This window comes from Ylistrum balloti, unplaced genomic scaffold (genome assembly GCF_031769215.1).
Source record: "Ylistrum balloti isolate Yb309-2 unplaced genomic scaffold, AGI_CSIRO_Ybal_v1 Utg369764, whole genome shotgun sequence".
NCBI classification, from domain to species: Eukaryota; Metazoa; Mollusca; class Bivalvia; order Pectinida; family Pectinidae; genus Ylistrum; species Ylistrum balloti.
Genome location: NW_026781961.1, coordinates 182169 through 207486, shown reverse-complemented (window position 1 = coordinate 207486; position 25318 = coordinate 182169). Strand labels below are relative to the sequence as shown.

The window sequence follows — 25318 nt, the reverse complement described above, 5'->3', positions numbered from 1 at the left end:
ATGTTACCCCTGACAATTGTACTGGTCACATGATACCAGTTTGGTATGTTACCCTTTAGAAACATACTGGTCACATGATATCAACATGACGCCTGTATTCATGGTTACCACACTCCTGATAGCTGAGTCAGCAGTTCAGTATTTGTGTGCTAGCTTCTTATGCAAAAAGCAGGGAGATCAATAGATTTTGATGCATAAAATTGGATAATTCTATTTTACCTTTTAATTCAGTTTTAAGCAGATAATGTTATTTTGTTAACAATGAAAAAAATGTTATTTAAAGACACAGAAATACATATACCAAATAAAGGGAGCCATAGAAGTAAAGATGTGAATAATATGTATCAACTGGTGGACTTTGTGTTATCAGATCTATAACTAGGTAAATATCTAATGTGAAAATACAACAGAAAAAAAAAACAAATCAAAATGAAAACAAAAATCACAAAAATGTTTTAGAACTAGAATTGTATGTGTTTTATCTGTAAGGTTTAATATCCATTTAACACATGTTGACAACACTGAAAATGTAACAAATATCTTATATCCTCTGTATTAAACAATATATTACAAATGTAAATATATCCTTTGTATTAAACAATATATTACAAATGTAATTATACCTTCTGTTTTAAACAGTATATTACAAAAGTAAATTCTGTTTTCTGTATTAAACAATATATTACAAATGTGATTATACCTTCTGTTTTAAACAATATATTACAAATGTAAATATATCCTTTGTATTAAACAATATATTACAAATGTAATTATACCTTCTGTATTAAACAATATATTATTAAACAATATATTACAAATGTAAATATATCCTTTGTATTAAACAATATATTACAAATGTGAATTTTATCTTCTGTTTTAAACAATATATTACAAATGTAGATATATCCTCTGTTTTAAACAATATATTACAAATGTAGATATATCTTCTGTTTTAAACAATATATTACAAATGTAGATATATCTTCTGTTTTAAACAATATATTACAAATGTAGATATATCCTCTGTTTTAAACAATATATTACAAATGTAGATATATCCTCTGTTTTAAACAATATATTACAAATGTAAATATATCTTCTGTTTTAAACAGTATATTACAAATGTAAATTATATTTTCTGTATTAAACAATATATACAAGTGTTAAATAAAGTGTTCAATAATATCCTTTGTATTAAGAAATATATAACAAATAGAAAAATTACCCATGTTTTAAACAATGTATAATAAATATAAATCTCATCTCCTGTATTAAACATTTTGTTACAAATATAAAAATAGTCTCTTTATCAAGCAATATATTACAAGTGCAAAATATATCTAGACATATAACAAATATAAATCTCATTTCCTATATAAAACATTATATTAAAGATATAAATTGTATCTTTATTAAACATATGGAAAAGATAAAAATATTCTCTGTATTAAACAATAAATAAGAAATATGAAAATATATCCTATGTATTAAAAAATTGTATGAAATAATTTATAACAAATAAAAAACCTATCTCCTTTATTAAATAATTTATAACAAATATAAAACTTATCTCCTTTATTAAATAATTTATAACAAATATAAAACTTATCTCCTTTATTAAATAATTTATAACAAATATAAAACTTATCTCCTTTATTAAATAATTTATAACAAATATAAAACTTATCTCCTTTATTAAATAATTTATAACAAATATAAAACTTATCTCCTTTATTAAATAATTTATAACAAATATAAAATATGTTATCTGTTTTAAACAATTTATAAGAAATATAAACATATTCTCTGTTTTAAACAATTTATAAGAAATATAAACATATTCTCTGTTTTAAACAATTTATAAGAAATATAAACATATTCTCTGTTTTAAACAATTTACAACATATACAAATGTATCCCCTATTATTAAAGTTAGTATAATTGCTAGATCAGCAAGACTGTATGTTGGTAAGGAGTTATGTAATAAACAGAATCAAAACATTTGTGACCACAGATGTCTGGAGTGGGATGGCCAGTTTTATGTCAGTTAAATGAAAAAGTTTGAGAACTACTTGTGTCGTATAAAAAGTTATTAAAGTTGACCATAATAAATCCAGTATGATATGAATAAATTAATTCTAAGGAGACTTAAGTGAATAACATGTTATGATGGTGTACTGTTAATATCAGGTTTCCTGATGTAAGAAAAGCCTATGATTCACTAATGTAGAGGTATGTTATAGTTGTTTGGCATGAGATTAAACTTGAGGTAACTCACAGCATTGTGCAGAAAATGAGTTAAAAGTGCTTTTAGTAGTTAACTTACCTGTAACGAATCAGAGGTATGAAGAACAGGTGTATAAATCCAGAGGGATGCCCTACACAGGAGTGGGAGTGTTGAAACCAGAGACACAGCCTCCGTAACTGTGGTGATATATATCCCTATACTGTAGTTACCACATGGGGGCCACCTCCATCAGACTCACATGTACATTCAAAAATATTTCAAAAGGAAAGAACAGAATCTCACAGTAAGTGCTCATCCTGGTTTGTGCGTTATAATTTTTTTTAAGCTTCCAATCGAACAGAAAATGACAAATTGATGATAATTTTGAATAGCAGTTCACCAACTGTTGAAGGCACAATGACTTTCTCTCACAGTCATATAATGTGTTCTCATGTGTACTCCTGATCCAAATATTTGTGGTTTTCCTGTTTTTGCCCGCCACTACTATCCACACCTTGATTCTACTTTCAGAATTTAAACATTTAAATAGTTCTGTTCTTAGTGTTTTATTGGTTCCACTACATTATTAGTATTAAGGTTTTGTTTTTTATTTGCATTTTGAAAGGCTTGTAATCACATGGTGATAAGGTGAAAGGTGACCGGGGCATGCTTGGTTTGTTGTGAAGGAGTGGCTGCAGATAGTGAATTCTTCTGTATTGGCCAATAAGATATAATCTTGCTACAGTAAATGGGCTCTAACAATGATTTCACTTTGAAACTTATTTAAATGCCCTCTACCATATGGGGGAGGGGTAGCATTTATGTATTATTTAATACTATTGCAATTTTCTAATCAAACTTGCAATTTGCTATGTGGTGTAGTTTGCTATATAAGGCTGACTGATGTAGGGGCACAGTGAAGTGGAATGTTTTCCTGCCTGTTTGTGGGTGTGTGATTTTGCATTGCTATCACAAGGAAACCGTCCTTTTAATATGTCCTGTGGTTAGACCGGAACAAGAAGTTAACCATCAAAATAAACTTCTGAGAAATAAATAGTCTAAGGGAGGTAATTCAAACATCTTAATTATTCTCATGCCCTTGGCCTGTAATGTTTTCTGTTCTTTTCGTTTGTTGGTCTCTTTACTCCATCTGCTCCGTATCTCTCTTTGTTATGAAACTTAGGTAAGGAGAATATATCTGTAGAAGTATTCTCTGTTAGATTCTTAGTTTAGTTAAATTGTCTATATTACATGAAATCCTTTCCATATGCTTCAGAATTGCGATGCAAGGGAAGTAACTCATATTGAAATTATTTGCAATATTTATTATTATTAGTTATTTGATTTATTGGAGACAGTCATTGCTTATTCTTCTTTTAATATTCAATTTATAATATTAATAAAGTGACATAAGTTTTGTGAAATTTCAGTTTCATCATTTATATCAATTTGTTTTCAACCATAGAGTTCGATTTATTATAAAAAAAATAACACCGCCACTATAAAACTATATTAATTTTACCAATAATTGGTGTCTAGATAAAAATAATGTGATATATCTGATAAATGTTAGACACCTGTCTACTGTTGTACACCTGTCTACTGTAATGTACCTGTCTACTGTTATACACCTGTCTACTGTTAGACTCCTGTCTACTGTAATACACCTGTCTACTGTAATACACATGTCTGCTGTAATACACCTGTCTACAATTATACACCTGTCTACTGTTAGACACCTGTCTATTGTAATACACCTGTCTACAATTATACAACTGTCTACTGTTAGACACCTGTCTACTGTAATATACCTGTCTACTGTCATATACCTGTCTACTGTAATACACCTGTCTACTCTACTGTACCTGTCTACTGTAATACACCTGTCTACTGTAATACATCTGTCTACTGTAATATACCTGTCAACTGTAATATACCTGTCAACTGTAATAACCTGTCTACTGTAATACACCTGTCTATTGTAATACACCTGTCTACTGTAATATACCTGTCAATTGTAATACACTTGTCTACTGTTAGACACCTGTCTATTGTAATACACCTGTCTACTGTTAGACACCTGTCTACTGTAATACATATGTCTACTGTAATATACCTGTCTACTGTCATATACCTGTCTACTGTAATACACCTGTCTACTCTACTGTACCTGTCTACTGTAATACACCTGTCTACTGTAATACACCTGTCTACTGTAATACACCTGTCAACTGTAATAACCTGTCTACTGTAATACACCTGTCTATTGTAATACACCTGTCTACTGTAATATACCTGTCAATTGTAATACACCTGTCTACTGTTAGACACCTGTCTATTGTAATACACCTGTCTACTGTTAGACACCTGTCGACTGTAATACATATGTCTACTGTAATATACCTGTCTACTGTAATACACCTGTCTACTGTAATACACCTTTCTACTGTAATACACCTGTCTGCTGTAGTACACCTGTCTATTGTATTGTATCCATGTACTGTAATGCACCTGTCTACTGTAATGCACCTGTCTACTGTAATACACCTCTCAACTGTAATACACCTGTCTACTGTTATACTCCTGTCTATTGTAATACACCTGTCTACTGTTAGACACCTGTCTACTGTAATAAACCTGTCTACTGTAATACACCTGTCATTTGTAATACACCTGTCTACTGTCATCTTCCTGTCTACTGTTAGACACCTGTCTACTGTTGCACACCTGTCTACTGTTATACACCTGTCTACTGTAATACACCTGTCTACTGTAAAACACCTGTCTACTGTTGTACACCAGTCTACCGTCATGTACCTGTCTACTGTTGTACACGTCTACTTTTATACACCTGTCTAATGTAATACACCTTTCTTCTGTTAGATACCTGTCTACTGTAGTACACCTGTCTACTGTAATACACCTGTCTACTACTGTACACCAGTCTACTGTCATGTACCTGTCTACTGTAATACACCTGTCTTCTGTAGTACACCTGTCTACTGTTGTGCACCTGTCTACTTTTATACACCTGTCTACTGTAGTACACCTGTCTACTGTTAGACACCTGTCTACTGTAGTACACCTGTCTACTATTGTACACCAGTCTACTGTTAGACACCTGTCTACTGTAATACACCTGTCTACTATTGTACACCAGTCTACTGTTAGACACCTGACTACTGTAATACACCTGTCTACTGTAACACACCTGTCTACTGTAATATACCTGTCTACTGGTATACACCTGTCTACTGTTAGACACCTGACTACCTGTCTGCAGTGATAAACATGTGCCTTTAATCCCCCTGACTACTGTAATACACCTGTTGAATATAATATACCTGACAACTGTAATACAGTGGACTAGATTTCCATGATAGGTATTGAAATACCTTTCTCATCTTCAAGGTAAAAGTTTGTTCAACTAAGTTGAAAAGAACAGATCAATAGCTGATGAAACTTTGCGGCTACAACACTACACGCATAAGGGATGCCTTTGTGGGTGACAATGTCAGTCATTTGATAGGGTTGTAAGTAATGCCCCAGATCAGCTGTGTGAGTGTGTGTGGGTGGTGAGTGGGAATGCAAATATCACCACCCCAAGCCACCACAGGTATGGGAGGTAACAGAGACCATCTGAGGGGATGATTGGCTGTCGAAGGTAGTGATTTACTGTGAACATGTGATTGGATGTGTGAGGGGATGATTGGCTGGTTGGGGCTGTTGTCTTACCTTTGTGTCCATTCTCCACAAGGAATGGTCAGTTCAGTCTCCTGTTTCCAGCAGCATAGCTTCTCTCTTCATACTGCATTCTGCAGGGTCTTCAGTGCTATGTTGCTACAGCTCTCAACTTAAGTGGGAAGGTGGCCTCCCCCAGGGGTGGGGATTTGAGGCCCGGGTCACTGTTGTGAATGCTGAGTTAGGTTTGTAGCACACTGCTTGTTGTTATGTGGTAGCTACAGTCTGTAGGTGTGGGAGTGTTACAGCTACTACACACACTCCCGGGCTAGGGAGTGGCTCTAATCAGAAACACGGCTGAGAAATGGCTCGATCTGAAGGCAGAACTGCAATCTTATTCAGCTACCTGACCAGGGAGTATCAAGGTTAATGGCTTAAATGAGTATCCTTATTACTTCTTTAAAGGTTAGGGAGTATCTCAAAACATGTAAGTGGCCAGGGAGTTTATGAATGAATAGCAAACGATACAAGGCTAGAGAGTGTCCAGATACAATTCTATAGATATCTGGATACAGGCTAGGGAGTAACACTATATAAATATAAAGATATCTAGATACAGGGCTAGAGAGTGTCCAGATACAATTCTATAGATATCTGGATACAGGGCTAGGGAGTAACACTATATAAATATAAAGATATCTAGATACAGAGCAAGGAAGTATCTCTATATAAAGATACCTAGATACAGAGCAAGGAAGTATCTCTATATAAAGATACCTAGATACAGAGCAAGGAAGTATCTCTATATAAAGATATCTAGATACAGGGCTAGAGAGTGTCCAGATACAATTCTATAGATATCTAGATACAGGGCTAGGGAGTAACACTATATAAATATAAAGATATCTAGATACAGGGCTAGAGAGTGTCCAGATACAATTCTATAGATATCTGGATACAGGGCTATCACTATAAATATAAAGATATCTAGATACAGGGCTAGAGGAGTAACAATTCTATAAATATAAATATAAAGATATCTAGATACAGGGCTAGAGAGTGTCCAGATACAATTCTATAGATATCTGGATACAGGGCTAGGGAGTAACACTATATAAATATAAAGATATCTAGATACAGGGCTAGAGAGTGTCCAGATACAATTCTATAGATATCTGGATACAGGGCTAGGGAGTAACACTATATAATATAAAGATATCTAGATACAGGGCAAGGAAGTAATCTCTATATAACAGATAACACTATATAAATATAAAGATTTCTACAGAGCAAGGAAGTATCTCTATATAAAGATATCTAGATACAGGGCTAGAGAGTGTCCAGATACAATTCTAAAGATATCTGGATACAGGGCTAGATATCTAGATACAGGGCTAGAGAGTGTCCAGATACAATTCTATAGATAGGGAGTAACACTATATAAATATAAAGATACCTAGATACAGAGCAAGGAAGTATCTCTATATAAAGATATAGATACAGGGCTATATCTCTATATAAGGATACCTAGATACAGGGCTAGAGAGTATCTCTATATAAATATAAAGATACCTAGATACAGGGCTAGGGAGTAACACTATATAAATATAAAGATATCTAGATACAGGGCTAGAGAGTGTCCAGATACAATTCTATAGATATCTGGATACAGGGCTAGGGAGTAACACTATAAATATAAAGATATCTAGATACAGGGCTAGAGAGTGTCCAGATACAATTCTATAGATATCTGGATACAGGGCTAGGGAGTAACACTATAAATATAAAGATATCTAGATACAGGGCTAGAGAGTGTCCAGATACAATTCTATAGATATCTATATAAATATATAAGATATCTAGATACAGGGCTAGAGAGTGTCCAGATACAATTCTATAGATATCTGGATACAGGGCTAGGGAGTAACACTATAAATATAAAGATATCTAGATACAGGGCTAGAGAGTGTCCAGATACAATTCTATAGATATCTGGATACAGGGCTAGGGAGTAACACTATAAATATAAAGATATCTAGATACAGGGCTAGAGAGTGTCCAGATACAATTCTATAGATATCTGGATACAGGGCTAGGGAGTAACAGTATATAAATATAAAGATATCTAGATACAGAGCAAGGAAGTATCTCTATATAAAGATATCTAGATACAGGGCTAGAGAGTGTCCAGATACAATTCTATAGATATCTGGATACAGGGCTAGGGAGTAACACTATAAATATAAAGATATCTAGATACAGGGCTAGAGAGTGTCCAGATACAATTCTATAGATATCTAGATACAGGGCTAGGGAGTAACACTATATAAATATAAAGATACCTAGATACAGAGCAAGGAAGTATCTCTATATAAAGATATCTAGATACAGGGCTAGGGAGTATCTCTATATAAGGATACCTAGATACAGGGCTAGAGAGTATCTCTATATAAATATAAAGATACCTAGATACAGGGCTAGGGAGTAACACTATATAAAGATACCTAGATACAGGGCTAGAGAGTATCGCTATATAAATATAAAGATATCTAGATACAGAGCAAGGAAGTATCTCTATATAAAGATATCTAGATACAGGGCTAGGGAGTATCTCTATATAAGGATACCTAGATACAGGGCTAGAGAGTATCTGTATATAAATATAAAGATATCTAGGTACAGGGCTAGGGAATATCTTTATATAAATACAAAGATATCTAGATACAGGGCTAGGGAGTATCTCTATGTGATATAAAGATATCTAGATACAGGGCTAGGGAGTAACACTATGACAAAGTCTCATTGTGACCTATTCTTATCACCTTCATCTGACGTTGTATGTCTATAAACAATTTAACATTTTCGACTTCTTCTCAAAAAATCCCTAATCTGATTTCAATGAAATTTAGCAGAAACCTTCCCTGGCTTAATATGAACTAAATTTGTGAATTATACAGTCCTCTCCCTCTCCCAGGGGCATGAGGGGCGGGGCCAAAAGGAGTCAAATTGACTTTTTTTTTTTTTTTTTTATTAAACCTTCTTCTCTATATACCAGATATGGTAGAATCAAATACTCTTCATGAATGAAAGCATCTTAAGGTGCTTTATAAAAATTGTGAAATTCATGACCCCAGAGTCTCGCATTTCCCCATGGGGAGGGGGTAAAATTTTCTATAGTTTATATTGGAAGACTAGATTTTGAGCATAACTAGTTCAATTTCCATTGGAGATATTTCAAACACGGTTAGAAGTATGACTGAAGAGTGACAGCTTGATGGTATGCCCATATTGATCCTGATTGACACCAAGGGGCTGATGGGTTGGGCCAAAAGGGGTCAAATGGACTTAAATTAAAAAAACCTTCTTCTCAAGACCAAGGTATGGTAGAATCAAATACACTTCATGAATGGAATCATCTTAAGGTGCTTGACCAAAGTTGTGAATTTCATACCCCCAGGGTCTCACATTTCCCTGTGGGGAAGGGAGTAAATTTTTTTATAGTTTATATAGGAAAACTAGATTTTTGAGCATAATTTGTTTAATTTCCATTGGAAATATTTCAAATATGGTTGGTATAATGAGTGAAGGAAGATGCCCACACACATGCACGCATGCACGCACGCACGCACGCACACACACACACCCTCACACACACCACACACATATTTTTGATTAATAATCCTGTTAAGGAATCAGTTTTGATGGTTAAATACATGTATGATTGTGTTTTTTAGGCATGAATTTGATGTTTAAATACACATATTATATTTTTCAGGCATGGGTTTGGTGACTGTAGGAAACCTCTCAATGACACAGCTCTTCTTGTAGAAGAAATTGTACACCAACAGGTGTCAGCACTGGTGAGTCCTACATTACAGGAAATGACCTTGACATGGTATTTCAGGTCTCTGAAGTGGTGACTTTGTCATGATGTGAAGTCCTGTAATAGTTAATGTTGTGTTTGTTCTCTTGAAATCACATATTTTAAAAGTCATCTGATGTTCAACCTTTGTTTCTGTGACCTTGACATTTTGTAAAATCACTGGAGATTTCATAGATTATGATCTTAAAAACCACGACTTTGGACTTTCTTTTTATATCACTGTGTATAAGTCATGTTATTAGCTCACCTGGCCAGAAAGTCAAAGTGGACTGCTGTCCTTCGTCCATCTGTTGTTGGTCAACTTTTCTTATAAGTCGCAACTAGTCATGAATGACTGAGTGGATTTTAACCAAATTTGGTCCAAAGCATCCTTTGGGGAAGTGGAACAAATTTTGAACAAACAGTTGAGTCTTTGCTTCTAGGGCCTGTGATGCAGTGCCCAATGGTGGGAAAATTAATTAATTTCTTTAAAATCAATCTTTTTCTTTAGAGCAGGAGAAACGGGGCCCAAAAGGGGAAGTAAAGAAAATTCTTTTAAATCCACTTCTCAAGTAGGAATGATTGGATTTGCCCAAGTTTGGTCCAAAGTATCCATGGTGAAAAGGAATCAGTTTTGTATAAACAATGGGTATAGAGTGGGAAAAAGAGCAAATTCTTCAGATTCTTTTTTCTGTTGGTATTTCATAATTTTGCCCCAATTTGGTCTGAAGCATCCTTGGGCGAAGGGAATCGTTTTAGCATAAAATGTTGGTGTCAGGCCCCCAGGGACAGGAAAGATGGGACACACAATTGGGGAAATACAGCAGATTCATTGTAATTTTCACTATTTTTAAGGAACAATTTAATTTTGTCCTAAAGCGTCCAGGAGTGAATGAAACTGATTCCCATCGGACAGGGGCAGGGCTTCATTGGAAATAGATCTACATCTTTTAAATGCTTTCCATAAAGTTAAGATTAAGCAAAGTTGCAGAGCAATACAGGTCCTATGGACCTCTTGTATGACATAACTTTTATCAATGACCTCCTCTTATCTATGTGTAACTGTATTTTCAAGTATTCGTCTTTTTCAAAATGGAAGCATTTTGTTTACATTGGTAACCTTAACTTCAAATCTCGTGTCAGGGGTTACATGTTTACTTACTTCAGCTTTACTAATATCTGTAACTTCCTTTGGTCAACTTCTTCTTGATAACAAAAAGCCAAGTTTACTGATATTGGGCCTGTAGCATGCTAGGATGAAGGGCTTCCACATCTGAACATATGATTGATCGTGACCCATTTCAATATTACAGTGGTCAAAGGTTTTAAAGCATTTAAATGACTTTTTCTCAATAGCCTAAAGGCCCAGGCTGTTGATATTGGTGCTTTAAGATAATTGGATTAAGGACTACCAGATTTATTCAAATGATTGACTTTGACCTTTTTTCAATGTCTCTGGGGTCAAATGTGTTGCGATCATAAAATTTCTTTTTTCAGGAAGCAAGAGGTTTGGGGTCATGGTGTTTGTGTAGTAGTATATATATGAACAGTATTTTAAGATTGCAGAAAATGACCTTATGCAGTGACAATTTCTTTTCTGTAAACTATAGAGTAGTTTAGTACTTGAGGCCTATTTGGCCTATTAGGTCCATGGGCCATTTGCTTCTGTTCACGTCTCAAACCACCATCTGCTTCTAAGCAACCTGTCTTGGATATCAGTCCTGGTGAAACTTCCTTACGACAGTCCTTGTATTAAAGAAGTTCTATTCCATCTGTCTTCAAATCTATCAGTTATGTCATTAAATAATGTTTTTCTGTTATTCTTTTTTTTTTATCAATTTAACAATGGCACAAATGTCTCTGATGATAAACAAATTCCACCTATTACTTTTAGGCTTATTTCAATATTTCCTTTTGGCAGAATTTTTTCAAAATACTGTTGATTCCTCTGAGTCTTACTTGGTGTGTGAAATGGAGCTTGCAAAATCTTTTTCTTCTGTTTCTGTACTCAGATCTTTGCACTTGCAGTTCATATTTTCTGTCACTGTTTACATCAAGCTCAAGGAGTGGCTCACAAAAGTATCAAACATGTCTTACAACCTGTTCCATATAACAGATTAAGTGTCATTCAATATCAATAAACAGCAAATGTATCTAGAGGAGAAACTTGAATATCACAGTGTTACCAAAATCATGAATATTTAGGTCCCTACATGGTAGCTATACAGAAGTCCTATGTAAACATCCGATACAGTATCCTGTGCTAATGACCTTGACCTTTGCTGTTGTAGCTGTATCAGGCGTGTGATGTGGCGACCTTGAGGAGTGCTAGGTTTATTGGGATGGAGGATCTTCTGTTCCTGCTCAGGAAAGACAAGGTACAGATCTCACTGGTCCTATATGGAATAACATGCTTTATATGAATAACTTGCCATTTTGGTGGTGTGTTTTAGGGATAGGGACATGCTACATACATTTTGGTGGTCTATTTCAAGGGTAGACACAAGATACATACATTTTAATGGTCTATTACAAGTAGAGAGACATGCTACATACATTTTAATGGTCTATTACAAGTAGAGAGACATGCTACATACATTTTGGTGGTCTATTACAAGTAGAGAGACATGCTACATACATTTTGGTGGTCTATTTCAAGGGTAGACACAAGCTACATACATTTTGATGGTCTATTACAAGTAGAGAGACATGCTACATACATTTTGGTGGTCTATTTCAAGGGTAGACACAAGCTACATACATTTTGATGGTCTATTACAAGAAGAGAGACATGTTACATACATTTTGGTGGTCTATTTCAAGGGTAGACACAAGCTACATACATTTTAATGGTCTATTACAAGTAGAGAGACATGCTACATACATTTTGATGGTCTATTACAAGGGTAGACACAAGCTACATACATTTTGATGGTCTATTACAAGGAGAGAGACATGCTACATACATTTTGTGATATTTCTGATAGGATTAATTGGGGTATTTCTGATAGAATTCATGGGGGTATTTCTGATAGGATTGATGGGGGTATTTCTGATATTGATGTGGGTATTTCTGATAGAATTCATGGGGGTATTTCTGATAGGATTGATGGGGGTATTTCTGATAGAATTCATGGGGGTATTTCTGATAGGATTGATGGGGGTATTTCTGATAGGATTGATGGGGGTATTTCTGATAGGATTGGTGGGGGTATCTGATATTGATGTGGGTATTTCTGATATTGATGGGGGTATTTCTGATAGGATTCATGGGGGTATTTCTGATAGGATTGATGGGGTATTTCTGATAGGAATGATGTGGGTATTTCTGATAGAATTCATGGGGGTATTTCTGATAGGATTGATGGGGGTATTTCTGATATTGATGTGGGTATTTCTGATATTGATGGGGGTATTTCTGATAGGATTGATGGGGGTATTTCTGATAGGATTGATGGGGTATTTCTGATAGGAATGATGGGGGTATTTCTGATAGGATTGTTAGGGGTATTTCTGATATTGATGTGGGTATTTCTGATATTGATGGGGGTATTTCTGATAGGAATGATGGGGGTATTTCTGATAGGATTGTTAGGGGTATTTCTGATATTAACTAAGGTATTTCTGATAGGATTACTGTATTGGTTGAGAATGAAGTATATGTTACAGGTAAAGCTAGCTCGTTTACTGCGATATCTGGACCTGAAGGACATGAAGGCAACAGTACTAAAGGGTGGTGGTTTGGAGGAGGAGGATGGCACTGAATCTGGTGAGTTATCAAGTATAAACAGATGGGGACATCTACATTTGACAAATGTCTGACTGTGAACAGTGTGCCTGAACGATAATCTGGGTGGAGTATAGGTTAGTGGTTATTTGTAGTGTGTGTCTGGACCATAATCTGGGTGGAGTATAGGTTAGTGGGTATTTGTAGAGTGTGTCTGGACCATAATCTGGGTGGAGTATAGGTTAGTGGGTATTTGTAGAGTGTGTCTGGACCATACTCTAGGTGGAGTATAAGTTAATGGGTTTTTGTAGAGTGTGTCTGGACCATAATCTTGGTGGAGTATAGGTTAGTGGGTATTTGTAGTGTGTGTCTGGACCATAATCTGGGTGGAGTATAGGTTAGTGGGTATTTGTAGAGTGTGTCTGGAAGATAATCTGGGTGGAGTATAGGTTAGTGGGTATTTGTAGAGTGTGTCTGGAAGATAATCTGGGTGGAGTATAGGTTAGTGGGTATTTGTAGAGTGTGTCTGGAAGATAATCTGGATGGAGTATAGGTTAGTGGGTATTTGTAGTGTGTGTCTGGACCATAATCTTGGTGGAGTATAGGTTAGTGGGTATTTGTAGAGTGTGTCTGGACCATAATCTTGGTGGAGTATAGGTTAGTGGGTATTTGTAGAGTGTGTCTGGACCATAATCTGGGTGGAGTATAGGTTAGTGGGTAATTGTAGAGTGTGTCTGGACTATAATCTTGGTGGAGTATAGGTTAGTGGGTATTTGTAGAGTGTGTCTGGACCATAATCTGGGTGGAGTATAGGTTAGTGGGTATTTGTAGAGTGTGTCTGGAAGATAATCTGGGTGGAGTATAGGTTAGTGGGTATTTGTAGAGTGTGTCTGGAAGATAATCTGGATGGAGTATAGGTTAGTGGGTATTTGTAGTGTGTGTCTGGACTATAATCTTGGTGGAGTATAGGTTAGTGGGTATTTGTAGTGTGTGTCTGGACTATAATCTTGGTGGAGTATAGGTTAGTGGTTATTTGTAGAGTGTGTCTGGAAGATAATCTGGATGGAGTATAGGTTAGTGGGTATTTGTAGTGTGTGTCTGGACTATAATCTTGGTGGAGTATAGGTTAGTGGGTATTTGTAGTGTGTGTCTGGACTATAATCTTGGTGGAGTATAGGTTAGTGGGTATTTGTAGAGTGTGTCTGGAAGATAATCTTGGTGGAGTATAGGTTAGTGGGTATTTGTAGAGTGTGTCTGGAAGATAATCTGGGTGGAGTATAGGTTAGTGGGTATTTGTAGAGTGTGTCTGGAAGATAATCTGGCTGGAGTATAGGTTAGTGGGTATTTGTAGTGTGTGTCTGGACCATAATCTGGGTGGAGTATAGGTTAGTGGGTATTTGTAGAGTGTGTCTGGAAGATAATCTGGGTGGAGTATAGGGTTAGTGGGTATTTGTAGAGTGTGTCTGGAAGATAATCTGGGTGGAGTTTAGGTTAGTGGGTATTTGTAGAGTGTGTCTGGACCATAATCTTGGTGGAGTATAGGTTAGTGGGTATTTGTAGTGTGTGTCTGGACCATAACTTGGGTGGAGTATAGGTTAGTGGGTATTTGTAGTGTGTGTCTGGACCATAATCTTGGTGGAGTATAGGTTAGTGGGTATTTGTAGAGTGTGTCTGGAAGATAATCTGGTGTTAAGTACAGTTGTATAGGTGATTTATGAAGATAAGTTTAGAAATAATTATACTTTGTTTTCATCAGGTGACAAAGTCATTCAGCCAATGAAAAAACGAAGAAAAATTTGTTATGACTTCCTATCATCAATCGATCAATCAGGAGAGCTAGTGGCGTTGTTTGATGATGATAAGGTGGATGACATCAAACATGATCGCTTAGTGGTAAGACAACTTTTATTAATATAGTCACTTTATATCTTACTTACCATGAAGTCCTGTCAATATTCTCTGTGTATCTTACTTACCATGATGTCCTGTCAATATTCTCTGTGTATATAACCATGATGTCCTGTCAATATTCCCTGTGTATATAACCATGATGTCCTATCAGTATTCCCTGTGTATCTTACTTACCAAGAAGTCCTGTCAATATTCTCTGTGTATATAACCATGATGTCCTGTCAATATTCCCTGTGTATATAACCATGATGTCCTATCACTTACCATGATGTCCTGTCAATATTCTCTGTGTATATAACCATGATGTCCTGTCAATATTCTCTGTGTATATAACCATGATGTCCTGTCAATATTCTCTGTGTATATAACCATGATGTCCTGTCAATTTTCCCTGTGTATATAACCACGATGTCCTGTCAATATTCTCTGTGTATATAACCATGAAGTCCTGTCAATATTCCCTGTGTATCTTACTTACCATGATGTCCTGTCAATACTCTCTGTGTATCTTACTTACCATGATGTCCTGTCAATATTCTCTGTGTATATAACCATGATGTCCTGTCAATATTCTCTGTATATCTTACTTACCATGATGTCCTGTCAATATTCTCTGTATATCTTACTTACCATGATGTCCTGTCAATTTTCTGTGTGTATCTTACTTACCATGATGTCCTGTCAATATTGCCTGTGTATATACCGTAAATTTGCGGGTATAGTGCGCACTCGGGTATAGTGCGCAGGTACTTTTTTGGGGTCAGATTTAAAAAAAAAATATTTTCTACAGAAAGATTAATTCATTACTGGTTACCGCGATGAAACAGTTGTGGTTTGATTCATTGATAATTAGGAAACCATAATCATCATGACCCTAACATATTTAATTACCTTATGTAAACAAATTCACTCCGGTACCTGACTTAACAAGCATGAAAGGCTTGGCTAATTGGATAATTAACGGTTCTTAACAGGTACCAAACACGTTGAGTAGGAGGAGATTGATGACACCCGGCTTCAGCTGAACGCGTACTATTGCTCAGAAAACGATGTTGTTTTAACTGTCTGAAAAGTTTCATTCATACCTTGTCCCCATATCTGTACCTACCGTGGTATCCGAAGGTACTTAATTATAGATTGTTTACACCGACTTCGACATGGGGAAACAGCGAACGCCATTGACTACACCAAGAGACTTAAGTTTCGTGCCGCCGGTCGCCACTTCGACATTCCAGAGTGAAATATCAAGGCACGGAAGAAAAAAACAGGACCGTCTGAAGTCCCAACCACTGACCAGAAGGGCTGACATAGGTGCGACAGCGAAACACCCAGAGATGGAGAGAGAGCTGTTCAACTTCATATGCGATCGCCGAGATGCCGGCATCGCTGCCAGTACAACAGATCTGCACGTGCGGGCCATGCAGATCAAGAGAGGTCATGGGGTCACCAACTTTGGGCATTGGTGGGATGGGTTGTCCGATTTATGAACAGAACGACAATCACCCAAAAACTTCCGGACTCATTGAATTCCACAGATACATCATCAAAATGAGGCAGAAATTCAGACACTAATATAGCCCCGACCGATAGTAAGACCGTCACTATTCGAATGACGGGAAACGAAAAAAAAAAAAAAAAATAGATTCACTGTAATGCTAGTCTGTATGGCTGATCATTAAAACATTTGAAATTTATTTTATTTTATTTTTTTATTGTTGATGTTTTTATCTCCAAACTATCATATATGACCGACGACTTTTACATATAACTAAGTGAAGGGAGGTAATCCAATATGGCAGACGCAGAAGTCGGGAATGATAACCCCAAGAATGGCATGTTCCTGCGTATAATGTGCACCCCCTTTTTGACACGACAGTTTTAGCATGAAAAAGTGCACACTATAAGCGAAAATTTACGGTAACCATGATGTCCTGTCAATATTCTCTGTGTATATAACCATGATGTCCTGTCAATATTCTCTGTGTATCTTGCTTACCATGATGTCCTGTCAATATTCTCTGTGTATATAACCATGATGTCCTGTCAATATTCTCTGTGTATCTCACTTACCATGATGTCCTGTCAATATTCTCTGTGTATATAACCATGATGTCCTGTCAATATTCTCTGTATATCTTACTTACCATGATGTCCTGTCAATATTCTCTGTGTATTATTCTCTGTGTATATAACCATGATGTCCTGTCAATATTCTCTGTGTATCTTACTTACCATGATGTCCTGTCAATATTCTCTGTGTATATAACCACGATGTCCTGTCAATATTCCCTGTGTATCTTACTTAATGATGTCCTGTCAATATTCCCTGTGTATCTTAATTACCATGATGTCCTGTCAATATTCTCTGTGTATATAACCATGATGTCCTGTCAATATTCTCTGTGTATATAACCATGATGTCCTGTCAATATTCTCTGTGTATATAACCATGATGTCCTGTCAATATTCCTGTGTATTACCATGATGTCCTGTCAATATTCCCTGTGTATATAACCATGATGTCCTGTCAATATTCTGTGTATCTTACTTACCATGATGTCCTGTCAATATTCTCCTGTGTATCTTACTTACTGATGTCCTGTCATATTGTGTCCTGTCAATATTCTTGTGTATCTTACCATGATGTCCTGTCAATACTCTCTGTATATCTTACTTACCATGATGTCCTGTCAATATTCCCTGTGTATATATTCCCTGTGTATCTTACTTACCATGATGTCCTGTCAATATTCCCTGTGTATCTTACTTACCATGATGTCCTGTCAATATTCCCTGTGTCCTGTCAATATTCTCTGTGTATCTTACTTACCATGATGTCCTGTCAATATTCTCTGTGTATATAACCACGATGTCCTGTCAATATTCCCTGTGTATATAATCATGAAGTCCTGTCAATATTCTCTGTGTATATAACCACGATGTCCTGTCAATATTCCCTGTGTATCTTACTTACCATGATGTCCTGTCAATATTCTCTGTGTATCTTACTTACCATGATGTCCTGTCAATATTCTCTGTGTATCTTACTTACCATGATGTCCTGTCAATATTCTCTGTGTATATAACCATGATGTCCTGTCAATATTCTCTGTGTATCTTACTTACCATGATGTCCTGTCAATATTCCCTGTGTATCTTACTTACCATGATGTCCTGTCAATATTCTCTGTGTATCTTACTTACCATGATGTCCTGTCAATATTCTCTGTGTATATAACCATGATGTCCTGTCAATATTCTCTGTGTATATAACCATGATGTCCTGTCAATATTCTCTGTGTATCTTACTTACCATGATGTCCTGTCAATATTCTCTGTGTATATAACCATGATGTCCTGTCAATATTCTCTGTGTATCTTACTTACCATGATGTCCTGTCAATATTCCCTGTGTATCTTACTTACCATGATGTCCTGTCAATATTCTCTGTGTATATAACCATGATGTCCTGTCAATATTCCCTGTGTATATAACCATGATGTCCTGTCAATATTCTCTGTGTATCTTACTTACCATGATGTCCTGTCAATATTCTCTGTTTATATAACCATGATGTCCTGTCAATATTCTCTGTGTATATAACCATGATGTCCTGTCAATATTCTCTGTGTATCTTACTTACCATGATGTCCTGTCAATATTCTCTGTGTATATAACCATGATGTCCTGTCAATATTCCCTGTGTATCTTACTTCCTGTCACCCTGTGTATCTTACTTACCATGATGTCCTGTCAATATTCTCTGTGTATCTTACTTACCATGATGTCCTGTCAATATTCTCTGTGTATCTTACTTACCATGATGTCCTGTCAATATTCCCTGTGTATATAATATTCCATGATGTCCTGTCAATATTCTTGTGTATAATATTCTATATACTTACCATGATGTCCTGTCAATATTCCCTGTGTATCTTACTTACCATGATGTCCTGTCAATATTCTCTGTGTATCTTACTTACCATGATGTCCTGTCAATATTCTCTGTGTATATAACCATGATGTCCTGTCAATATTCCCTGTGTATCTTACTTACCAAGAAGTCCTGTCAATATTCTCTGTGTATCTTACTTACCATGATGTCCTGTCAATATTCTCTGTGTATTACTTACCACGATGTCCTGTCAATATTCCCTGTGTATTCCCTGTGTATCTTACTTACCATGATGTCCTGTCAATATTCCCTGTGTATATATTCCCTGTGTATCTTACTTACCATGATGTCCTGTCAATATTCTCTGTGTATCTTACTTACCATGATGTCCTGTCAATATTCTCTGTGTATATAACCATGATGTCCTGTCAATATTCTCTGTGTATATAACCATGATGTCCTGTCAATATTCCCTGTGTATCTTACTTACCATGATGTCCTGTCAATATTCCCTGTGTATCTTACTTACCATGATGTCCTGTCAATATTCCCTGTGTATCTTACTTACCTGTCAATATTCCCTGTGTATCCTGTCAATATTCTGTGTATACTTACCATGATGTCCTGCCTGTGTATCTTACTTACCATGATGTCCTGTCAATATTCCCTGTGTATCTTACTTACCATGATGTCCTGTCAATATTCCCTGTGTATCTTACTTACCATGATGTCCTGTCAATATTCTCTGTGTATCTTACTTACCATGATGTCCTGTCAATATTCCCTGTGTATCTTACTTACCATGATGTCCTGTCAATACTCTCTGTATATCTTACTTACCATGATGTCCTGTCAATATTCCCTGTGTATATAACCATGAAGTCCTGTCAATATTCCCTGTGTGTATAACCACGATGTCCTGTCAATATTCTCTGTGTATCTTACTTACCATGATGTCCTGTCAATATTCTCTGTGTATATATTCCTGTGTATATCTTACCATGATGTCCTGTCAATATTCCCTGTGTATATATTCCCTGTGTATCTTACTTACCATGATGTCCTGTCAATATTCCCTGTGTATCTTACTTACCATGAAGTCCTGTCAATATTCCCTGTGTATCTTACTTACCATGATGTCCTGTCAATATTCCCTGTGTATCTTACTTACCATGATGTCCTGTCAATATTCTCTGTGTATCTTACTTACCATGATGTCCTGTCAATATTCCCTGTGTATATATTCCCTGTGTATCTTACTTACCATGATGTCCTGTCAATATTCCCTGTGTATATATTCCCTGTGTATATACTCCCTGTGTATATATTCCCTGTGTATATATTCCCTGTGTATCTTACTTACCATGATGTCCTGTCAATATTCCCTGTGTATCTTACTTACCATGATGTCCTGTCAATATTCCCTGTGTATATATTCCCTGTGTATATACTCCCTGTGTATATATTCCCTGTGTATCTTACTTACCATGATGTCCTGTCTATATTCCCTGTGTATATATTCCCTGTGTATATATTTCCTGTGTATCTTACTTACCATGATGTCCTGTCTATATTCCCTGTGTATATATTCCCTGTGTATATACTCCCTGTGTATATATTCCCTGTGTATATACTCCCTGTGTATATATTCTCTGTATATCTTACTTACCATTATGACTTTGCAGTATTTCCTATGCTTTTTTATATTTTTTGGAATCACAATAAGTTAGTGTTCATAAAATATTTCATTTTGTTGTTAGTAACGGTGGAGATTGGTGTAATTGCTACAATTTAAATAATCTTCAAATTTACAAGTCTGTGAGTTGACACAGCTATCAAGACTGTAAGATTAATAGGTTGTAGGAATGTTGCTCCTGGTGAGATTTGTTTTAATGGTGTTATAATGTTATTTAAATGAAATTGCTCTATGTTCTCTAAATAAATAGAAAATTGTCAGCAATCTTTTTTCAACACTGGAATCACATTAGGGTAGTGAGAGGTAATGTTATAGAGTTCAGCAGGGAACTGAACGTAACCAACCCCAGGTCTAAATTCAGTCTGATATTTCATCATAGTACTAGTCCTTCATTGTGATTTAAAATGCTGTCCATTCTTAATACCTAAGTGAATTTCAACCCAATTTCATTAGAAGTATCATTGGATTAGAACATTCATTTCCCAAATAAATGAGGAGCTAAGCTAACCTTTTGCTTTAAAGTGCTACCTCACCTTAGCATCTGTATAAATTTCAGCCAAATTTGGTCTGAAACATCATTGGGATGTGTAATCCTAAATGATTAAGATTGTGTCATCACCTGGAGTTGTAGAAATATTCTGGGACTTGACCAAGTGGATTAATGTTTTGTTCAGAATGGATTCTCCATAAACTGGCCTAACCCTTCTGATGTTCGTCACTTGACTAGTAAGGCCTGTACCGCCACTTGTTGAGGACAACTGACATGATTGTTTCAAAATCCATATTTGCAATTCAGCAAATATTTTGCAGACATTTTGCTGCTTGGAACTGCATGTGTGCTATGAAGCAGCAAAGTGGGGATTTTGTTGACTAGGAATGATTTCTTAATTTGTACAATATGACACCCACTGCTGATATATCTAGGCTATTTACCATACACAATGACAGCTAGCTGGTAGAAAACACGTTCATATTTTTTATCTGAAATGAAAGTATTGTCTGATATGATATAGAGACTAGATGCCTGGAAGTAAGAAAGGTGAGCATGTGGAAAGTTTGTCACCGTAGGTTTATCTAGACACTCCCAGCTATTGTCTTCACCAAAAATCAATACCACACAGAAATCATATGGCTACACTACCGTCAGCAATAGCAGGATGTGGCTGATACCTGACATTGTGCTGGTACAAAAAACTTCTTGCACTCTTTCACTTCAGAAATTGTAGAACAGCAAACATGATGAATATATTTCCTGATGAGGCACATGAAAATGCGTCCTAAAAAATAAATGTACCTATATATAAGCTAAAGTTGTGCAGATTGGAAATAAACAGTACTAGAGACTTTCCATGATTGTTATAATGACCAAATTTAATTCACATTAAAGAGGCTCCAGGTTTAACCAGGATTCTTGTGCTGAGTGTGAGCTTCACAAGGAGGCTTATATGTCAAAATGTGCCTCACTGAAAAGAGACATATATGTCAAAATTAGTCCACTTAGAGGCTTATTCTTATTTATCAGGAGCTCTTCCTGGAGGCTTACATATTAGTAGACACTCTTCCAGGAGGTTTATGTATTAGAAAAAGCTTTTCCAGGAGGCTTATGTATTAGAAGAAGCTCTTCCAGGAGGCTTATGTATTAAAAGGAGCCCCACTGGGAGGTTGTTTATATATTAGAAAGGGCTCCACTGGAATGCTTAGATATAAGGAGCTCCACTAAGAGGTTGTTTGTGCATTAGAAAGAGCCCCACTGGGAGGCTAAGGTATAAGAAGGAGCTCTACTTGGAGACCTATGTTTTAAAAAGAGCTCTAGTAGTAGGCTCCACTAAGAAGCTTATGTATGAAAAGGAGTTTTTTCAGGGGGTTAGCATGAAAATGATTCTTACTGAAGGAAGGATTTTTTATCAAAAGAAGCTCAAATTGGATGTCAAAATAAGTTCACTAGTAAGTTCATGTATCAAGAGATTTCCTTTGCTGGGAGCTTGTGTTTAAACATTAGAAGGTTGATGTATCAAGGGATCTCCTTTGCTGGGAGCTTGTGTTTAAACATAATAGAAAGTTGATGTATCATGGGATCTCCTTTGCTGGGAGCTTGTGTTTAAACATAATAGAAGGTTGATGTATCATGGGAGCTCCTTTGTTGGAAGCTTGTGTTTAAACATATTAGAAGGGTTATGTATCAAGGGAGCTCCTTTGCTGGGAGCTTATGTTTAAACATACTAGAATATTCATGTATCAAGGGAGCTCCTTTGATTGGAGCTTGTGTTTAAACATACTAGAAGGTTGATGTATCATGGGAGCTCCTTTGCTGGGAGCTTGTGTTTAAACATACTAGAAGGTTGATGTACCAAGGGAGCTCCTTTGCTGGGAGCTTGTGTTTAACATACTAGAAGGTTGATTTATCAAGGGAGCTGCTTTGCTGGAAGCATATGTTTGAATATACTAGATGGTTGATGTATCAAGGGAGCTCCTTTGCTGGGAGCTTGTGTTTAAACATACTAGAAGGTTGATGTATCAAGGGAGCTCCTTTGCTGGGAGCTTATGTTTAAACATACTGGAATGTTCATGTATCAAGGGAACTCCTTTGCTGGGAGCTTGTGTTTGAATATACTAGAAGGTTGGTGTATCAAGGGAGCTCCTTTGCTGGGAGCTTGTGTTTAAACATACTAGAAGATTGATTTATCAAAGGAGTTCCTTTGTTGGGAGCTTGTGTTTAAACATACTAGAAGGTTGATGTATCAAGGGAGCTCCTTAGCTGGGAGCTTGTGTTTAAACATACTAGAACGTTGGTGTATCGAGGGAGCTCCTTAGCTGGGAGCTTGTGTTTAAACATACTAGAAGATTGATTTATCAAGGGAGCTCCTTTGCTTGGAGCTTGTGTTTAAACATTTTGTACTTCAACCATTGAGCTTACCAGCATGTGTATAAGTATTCAACAGTTAAGTAATGATCAAGATCAGAAACTTAAAAATATTTAAAACCAGAAGGGGAAAATATTTTCCTCATGTAGATAGGTTTCTTGTAAACTTAGCCATTTGGTATGTTCTTGTAGACATGGACCTTTGACAGATATGTTGGTTATGCAGATTGACCATTTATAGATAACGTTGCTAGTTGTGGATAAAAACAAAATAGAATAGGATCAATCATAAGCTGATGTTGTTTTAGAGAGCAGAATTGCAGTCAAGAGGTATGGATCAGAAACATTACATGGAGTTTTGTGAGGCGAGACAAATCAACTTCAGTAAGTGTTTCTTCTAGTGGTTAATTCATGTGTGACAGAAGAATCATAGTTTTTAGCCCATTACCATTATCAGATAGTGACTACTCAGATTACCCTACCTTCATGGTCCTACACAGATATTGTCATGTTGAAAAGTATTGAGAAGTACTACTGGATGGATGTAATATCATATAAAATTTCCCCATGGTCCCTAGTTGTGCCCTTTTAATTTTGGGGCAGATCAGATTAACAGTAAAAGAATGGCTCACAGGTGGTCATCTTTGTTTAGGCAGTCATTATTGCAATTTCATTGGTAAATTTTCAAATTTGATTTAATTAAGTGCAAAACTAAAGAAAAGAAGAGAAAAGATCAAATTTGTATGAAATAAATGAAGATCAAGCAATGGTGACATTCCTCCGGGACCTCCTGTGTGTTTATATGTGGTACTTGTGAAATATAAATTATGTCTGAATTTGATTTATGTTGTAGTTATTTGTTCTGACAGGTAGAAAGTACAAGTCCCAGAGATTTAAAGACTGGCTGATGGCTGGTGTGAACATTGACATCAAACCTAACCTGCCAGCCCTTGAGATACTCTCCTACTTCTCCTATGAAACAGTTGCACAGGTAAAAGTGCCAGAGTTATGTAACAAAAACCTCTCCTACAAAACACTGGTGGGCAAAACCCCTTAAAAGTTTAAGGGTACAGAATTAAAAAGAACACTGATAATTAGATCAAGGTCAATATACAACAATAAAAAATGAGGTCAGGATAAAAGGTGTATGTGATATGATCCAACAAACCAGGTTATAAGGTCAATGTAAAAAAAAAACTGCTATTAAATCCTACAATACAAGTAACCAAGTTAGGGTCATGGGGTCATGTAATACAGGTTATAGTGTCAAGGTCATGTGTTCTCAAGTAACAATCTCATGGTCATATTGTAATAAAGAATAAGGTCAAAGATTGAAAAAAATTTTCCTTTGAATTTGCAATGATGAAAAATTTCAGGATGACTTTTCTTGAGTCAGTACAACATTCTACAAGTTGATAGAGAGACAATTCATTGCTTAAAGGCTGAGTGGATCTAGAC

At 36.0% G+C, this 25318-nt stretch overlaps 2 protein-coding genes across 2 annotated transcripts in view; one reads left to right on the top strand and one right to left on the bottom strand.

The window, feature by feature from the left end:
* LOC132543769 (runt-related transcription factor 1-like) overlaps positions 1-2546 on the bottom strand; it is a 78967-nt gene extending 76421 nt beyond the window's left edge. The window contains exon 1 of the mRNA XM_060207291.1: positions 2327-2546. The gene's annotated coding sequence lies outside the window, so the exon portion shown is untranslated. The remainder of the gene's footprint in view (positions 1-2326) is intronic.
* Positions 1-25318, top strand: part of LOC132543771 (transcription initiation protein SPT3 homolog) — an 81621-nt gene that overhangs the window by 51748 nt on the left and 4555 nt on the right. Inside the window, exons 3-8 of the mRNA XM_060207292.1 lie at positions 9684-9768; positions 12062-12148; positions 13440-13539; positions 15254-15390; positions 24169-24244; positions 24730-24851. Of these exons, the coding sequence (XP_060063275.1) occupies positions 9684-9768; positions 12062-12148; positions 13440-13539; positions 15254-15390; positions 24169-24244; positions 24730-24851 (607 nt within the window). The remainder of the gene's footprint in view (positions 1-9683; positions 9769-12061; positions 12149-13439; positions 13540-15253; positions 15391-24168; positions 24245-24729; positions 24852-25318) is intronic.